This window comes from Corvus brachyrhynchos, unplaced genomic scaffold (assembly GCF_000691975.1).
Source record: "Corvus brachyrhynchos isolate BGI_N302 unplaced genomic scaffold, ASM69197v1 scaffold118, whole genome shotgun sequence".
Classification (NCBI taxonomy): Eukaryota; Metazoa; Chordata; class Aves; order Passeriformes; family Corvidae; genus Corvus; species Corvus brachyrhynchos.
In genome coordinates, this window is record NW_008239534.1 from 17541 (window position 1) to 24267 (window position 6727).

Below are 6727 nucleotides of genomic sequence, written 5' to 3' on the forward strand. Positions count from 1 at the left end.
CCCTCAGGGCCACCGTCAGGGCCACCAGCGGGGCCACCGCAGCACGACACCGGCGATGTCCTGCAGCAGATCATGGCCATCACCGACCAGAGCCTGGATGAGGCCCAGGCCAGGTACGGGGAGGGGACACCGGCAATGGGCACCGGGGACACCGGGACCGCCGTGACTCAGCGCGGGGACACCGGGGGGACGCTGAGGGGACGCTGAGGGAGGGATCTGAGGGGGAAACTTCCTCGCTATTCCCGCTTTTCCCGGTCCATTCAGGCCCTCGCATGCCGGGTGATGCTCCCGCTTCCCACCCTGGATTCCCCGGCTCCTTCCCGGCTCTGGGGGAATTCACGGGGATTTTGTCCCATTCCCAGTGGGTTTTGCCCCGTTCCTGGTGGTTTTGCCCCGTTCCCAGCAAGTTTTTCCCATTCCCGGCGAGTTCTGCCCCATTCCCATCGGTTTTTCCCCATTCCCAGCGGGTTTTGCCCCATTCCCGGTGGTTTTACTCCATTCCCGGTGGTTTTACCCCATTCCCGGTGCTTCTACCCCAGTTCCAGTGGATTTTCCCCAGTTCCCAGGGGTTTTCCCCATTCCCAGCAGATTTTTCCCCCATTCCCAGCATTTCTACCCCATTCCCAGTGGATTTTTCTCCGTTCCTGACGAGGTTTGCCCCATTCCCAGCAGGTTTTGCCCCATTCCCGGTGGTTCTGCACCATTCCCGGGGGTTTTACCCCATTCCCAGTGGGTTTTTTCCCATTCCTGAGGGGTTTTCCCCCATCGCCTGTGGGATTTGCCCCATTCCCTGTGGGATTTGCCCTATTCCCGGGGGGTTTTGCCCCATTCCCGGGGTTTTTTTCCCATTCCCAGCAGTTCTGCCCAGGATTGTCCCACCTAACCCGCCCTGGGAATGGGAAAAACTGCTGGGAATGGGGAAAAACCCACAGCAATGGGACAAAAATCCCTGGAAATGGGGGGAAACCCCTCAGGAATGGGAAAAAACCCACTGGGAATGGGGGAAAACCGCTCAGGAATGGGAAAAACCCACTGGGAATGGGGGAAAACCGCTCAGGAATGGGAAAAACCCACTGGGAATGGGGGAAAACCCCTCAGGAATGGGAAAAACCCACTGGGAATGGGGGAAAACCGCTCAGGAATGGGAAAAACCCACTGGGAATGGGGAAAACCCCATTGGGAATGGGGGAAAATCCCCAGAAATGGGGAAAACTCCGCTGGGAATGGGGAAAACTTACTGGGAATGGGGAAAACCCCATTGGGAATGGGGGGAAAATCCCCAGAAGTGGGGAAAACTCCGCTGGAAATGGGAAAAACCCACTGGGAATGGGGGAAAACCCCTCAGGATTGAGAAAAACCCACTGGGAATGGGGGAAACCCCATTGGGAATGGGGGGAAAATCCCCAGAAGTGGGGAAAACTCTGCTGGGCATGGGGAAAACTTACTGGGAATGGGGGAAACTCCACAGGAATGGGGAAAACCTCGCTGGGAATAGGGAAATCCCCATTGGGAATGGGGGAAAACTCACTGGGAATGGGGGAAAAACTGCTTGGAATGGAGGAAAACCCTCTGGGAATGGGAAAAAAACCCACCTGGAATGGGGCAGGACCTGCTGGGAATGGGGGAAAACCCCACTGGGAATGGGAAAAACCCCACTGGGAATGGGACAAAACCACAGGGAATGAGGGAAAAAGCCCTGGGAATGGGGGAAAACCTGTGGGATTGGGGGAAACCCCACTGGGAATGGGAAAAAGCCCACTGGGAATGAGGGAACCCCACTGGGAATGGGGCAAAACTCCCTGGGAAAGGGGAAATTCCCACTGGGAATGGGGCAAAACCTTTGGGAATGGGGCAAACAAAACACGGGAATGGGGGAAACCCCCCCAGGAATGGGAAAAATCTCTGGGAATTGGGGAAAAAGCCCCGGGAATGGGAAAATTGGACCCGTTTGGGGCTGGAATTTTGGCCAGGAGTGAGTGGGACCCCCAAATTTGGGATAATTTGGGATAAATCCTCCATCCCCCTGCCAGGAATTCCTGAATTTTAGGGAAAACCAGCGCTGGGAATGAGCAGAATTCCATGGTTTTGGCGAGTTCTGCATTCCTTAATTAACTGTGGGTAATTAACGCCTCATTAGCAGCTGCTCCAGGAGGGAAATGCCTCAAATCCCACAGAAATGGGCCTTTTTTGGGATGTTTCCCCCTCATTTTTGGGTTTTTGGGGAGCTGGGAGTTGTCCCGATTCCCGGGGCTGATAAAAGTCGCCATTTTTCGTTATCTCGCCCCAAAATTCGGCCTCTTTGGGGTGCGGCAGCCCCAAATTCCAGCTGTTTCCATGGATTATTCGGAATTTCAGGAGGAATTTTCCCTCCAAACCCTCCAATTTTGGGATTAAAGTTATTTTTTTGGGGATGGAACTGTCAATTTTGGCCCCCAAATTCCCTTTTTCTGCCTTTTCCTGGCGTTGTTTTGGGCATTCCCCACTTGCAGTGCGCATAGGGATTCCCTAAATTTGGATTTCATGGAATACTGAGGAGAATTTTGGGATATTCGGGATAATTTTGAGTTTATCGGGAGTTTTAATTCTCATAAATTGAGGAATGAGCATTTTTTAACCCAAATCCCTTCAATATTGCCCCAAACCCACCACTCTGCCTCCCAATTTTCCAGCATTTTTCATGGAAAATCCCCTTTTTTTACCCCCTGGCTGCGAATTTTGTTGTATTTGAGGCGTTTTCAGCCATTAATTAGGGATTCATTAATAATTTCCTATTAAAAATTCAATTTTTGGGCGTTTTGCCAGCCCTTGGAAAGTCCCAAAATTGGGAATCTTCAGATCCAACCTCCCAATTTAGGGCGGGAAATTGGGAAAAGGGACCCGGCAGGGAGGAGCTGGGCGGGGCCTAATTAATGAATAATGAATGAATAATGAATGAATAATTAATGGTTATTTGTTTAATTAATCAGCCCTGCGTTTGGGGACCTAAATCGAAGGTTTTAGGCCCAGAATGGGGAGGTTGGGGTGGGATTTCCCCCTCACATTCCCGGTTTTTTGAGGACAATGGGATCGGGAGCCGCCTTTGTTCTCCCGCGGCGGCTCCCGGGGTTTTTTTCCCGCTGGAAATTCCCGGCGATTTTTTAGGGCAAAATCCCGAGGTTTTGGGGCAAAACCCGCGATGTTCTGAGGGAAAATGTGCCGGGATTTGAAGGGAAATCCCAGGATTTGGGGCTTGGCTGCTGAGGAGCCCGGACTGGGGACGTTGCCGGGGCGGGAAAATCGGGATTTGGGGGGAAAATCCAGGGAAAAAGGAGCGAAAAGTGGATTTTTAATGGATTTTCTGAGGGGAAAAAGGGCTCAAAAGCAGCAAAAAAAGGCATTTTGAGGGGGATTTTGCATCCAGAGGATTTTTCCCCGTGGGATTTGGGCCCAAAACCCTGGAAAATTGGGACAGGATATTAAAAATTCCATGCAAATGAGCTAAAAATCCATCATTTCTGAGGGAAAAAGGGGCTCAAAAGCAGCAAAAAAAGGGATTTTGAGGGGGATTTTGCAGCCAGAGGATTTTTCCCGGTGGAATTTGGGCCCAAAACGCTGGAAAATTGGGAATTTTTGGATTTTATATTTTAAAAAATCCATGAAATTGAGCTAAAAATGGGATTTTAATGGGATTTTGGGGTTAAAATGGTGACTTCTTGAGGTGGATTTTGCATCCAGAGGATTTTTCCCGGTGTTTTTTGGTGGGATTTGGTCCCAAAAGCCTGGAAAGTTGGGAATTTTGGGATAAACCACAACCCTGCTTCACCTGTGAGGGGATTTGGGGCCAGAAAAGCTGAAATTCCCTGGATTCGTTGGATTTTGGGATGGATTTGGGCCAGAAAAGACGGAATTCCCTGGGTTTTGGGATGGAATTCGTGGTTTTGGTGGGATTAAAGTTGTTATTCCTGGAGGAAAATGGGGAAAAAAATCCAGGAGAGCCTCAGAAAGGGCTAAAAAATGAGGAATTTCGGTGGGAATTGGGCCAAAATTCCAGGAAATCCACGGGATTTGTTGGCTGCAGGAGTGAGGGAATTCCTGCTCCAAACCCTGCTTTGGGAACGAGCCCATTCCTGGATTTTTTTGGGGACGTTTTGCCTCAAAAAGGAGCGTTTTTTCCCCCCAAAAATGGGGATTTTTATCCCTATGCCCATTCCTGGATTTTTTTGGGGATGTTTTGCCTCAAAAAGGAGCGGTTTTTCCCCCCAAAAATGGGGATTTTTATCCCTAATTTTTCACCTCTTCCTATTTATTCCCACCTTCCAATTTTTATATCCCGAAAAAAATCACACTGACATAAAATTCCACGAAAAAAGGCACTTTCGGTGGCACTTCCAGCTCCCAAAATCTCCCCAAAATTGGAATTCTGGCCATTCCCAGCCCATATTCCTCCCAGAAAAAAATGAGATTAAACCCCAAAAATCCCCCCAAATTCCCATTTCCCCCCTGGATTTTCCCATTTTTCCCAGGATTTTCCTCGCTCCCCGGCTCCTCCCGAGGCGTGAGCCCGAGTTTGGGCTTTTTCCATGGATTTTGGGCTGACTTTTCCCTGGTTTTTGCAGGAAGCACGCCCTGAACTGCCACAGGATGAAGCCGGCCCTGTTCAGCGTCCTCTGTGAAATCAAGGAAAAAACAGGTCTGGATTTATCCTTTTTATTCCCATTTTCCCCCCAAATCCCACATTTTCTCCTCAATTTCCTCCCTTTTCTGCTTTATCCCAATTTTCCCTCCTGGATTCTCCGTTGAAACCTTTTGGTTTTGGAATTTTTGAAGCTGAAAATTGGATTTTTGGTTTTTTTTTTTTTTTAAGGAAGTTTTGGGGTTGTTTTTGTGGGGAAATTCCAGAATTTGGGGGTTTTAATGGGAATTCCCTCTGGAAGCTGGAAAAATGCGGATTTTTTGGTTTTCCTGGCAGGAATTGGGGCCAAAATGGGGATGGGAAGGGTTAAAAGTTGATGAAGAAATGGATTTATGGAGGAAAAAGGGATTTAGGAATGCTGGGAAATGAAGATTTTTTTGGGAAATTGGGTTGGGAGATTTAATTCCAGAAAATCCTGGAATTATTAAACCTTTAATTACCCACTCAGGAGCACTTAATTAATCAAATTTCCATTAAAAATTTGGAATTTGGATGTGTTTTTAATTTTAAAAATTTCCCTTTTCTTCAACTAAAGCAGGAATTTGAATTCCTTAATTTCTAAAAGTTTGATTGGGATCAAATTCCCCATCCCAAACCTCCTTTTTCCCTCAAAAACAGCCTTTAAAAACTTCATCTTCCATCAAACCCCTCAATTTTTAATTGATTCTCCGTTTAAAAACCGCCTTTTTCTGATTAATTCGCCGTTGAAAATTCCACTTTCAATTCATTTCCCATTAAAAAGTGAACATTTCAATCCACTTGCCATGAAAAATGACATTTAAAAATTAATTTCCTACGAAAAAGCCCTTTTGTAAATGAATTTTCCATGAAAAACTGAGTTTTAAATTAATTCGCAATTAAACCCAGCCTTTAAAAAACTCGATTTCCCATTAACAATTCCATCTTTTGTCCATTTCCCATCAAAACCAGCAAGTTTTAATAATTTCCCATTAATAATTCCATTTTTAATTCATTCTTAATTAAAAACTCCATTTCTGCCCCTAATTTGTCCATTTTTGGGCCATTTTTGGCCTTAAAAATGGAGAGTTTGGAGTCATTTCTGGCCCTAATTAATCCTTTTTTATTTATTTCTCGACCTAATCCATCAGATTAATGATTCATTAATTAATTGATTCATTCCTGGCCCTAATTAAGCAGATTTGGGGTCATTTTTTGCCCCTAATTTCTTCTTTTTGGGTCATTTCTGCCCCTAAAAATTCAGATTTTGGGTAATTTCTGCCACTAATTTTTAATTTTATATCAATTTCTAGACCTAATCCATCAGATTAATGATTAATTAATTGACTGATTAATTCCTGGCCCTAATTAAGCAGATTTGGGGTCATTTTGCCCCTAATTTCTCCATTTTTGGTTCATTTTTGACCCCAAAAATTCAGGTTTTGGGTAATTTCTGCCCCTAACCTCCCATTTTTTATCAATTCTGAGCTGAACAAAGAATTCTGTAATTAATTTTTGCCCCTAATTGATCCGATTTTGGTTCATTTTCCCCCTGACGGGGCCGTTTTGGTGCTTCCCACCCCAAATCCCCTCCTTTTCCCTTCTTTTCCTGGAGCAGATCCCGACGTTTTGGGACTCTCTGAGTTCATTACCAGCAAATCCGTAATTAATGAGATGCAAATGTATTGTAACGACCTCATTTGCATACTCAGGGAGGCCGTGGTTTAATTAAGGATGAATTGGGAATGATGGGAATTGAATTTTCCTTTAATTATTCCCACCCTGGCTGAGGAGAATCCACGGAGCAGCTGCCGGGATTTTGGGGGCAGGAAAGGGATTTTTCCCTCAAATTCCATCAAAATCGGGGAAGTTTCAGGGTTTGGCACCAGGAATTTGTGAATTATCCCAAAAAACGCTGATTTGGGACAGAATTCCTGCAATTTTTGGGGGGGGGAATTCCCAAGGATTTGGTCCAAGCTCGAAGCCTTGAGGATAAAAAGCCAGGAAATGGTTGAATTTTTTGGGAATTCCCAAGGATTTTTCAATTTTATCTTCCCCTCCCCCCCCTTTTTTAATGGAATTTTTCTTCCCAAATTC

General features: G+C 46.0%; 1 protein-coding gene across 1 annotated transcript in view; it reads left to right on the plus strand.

Moving 5' to 3' along the window:
• The first annotated feature begins 6 nt into the window (after nt 1-6).
• The window catches only part of LOC103620410 (pre-B-cell leukemia transcription factor 1), a 21871-nt gene continuing 15150 nt past the window's right edge, over nt 7-6727 (plus strand). The window contains exons 1-2 of the mRNA XM_017741187.1: nt 7-113; nt 4596-4669. Of these exons, the coding sequence (XP_017596676.1) occupies nt 73-113; nt 4596-4669 (115 nt within the window). The 5' untranslated portion in view covers nt 7-72. The remainder of the gene's footprint in view (nt 114-4595; nt 4670-6727) is intronic.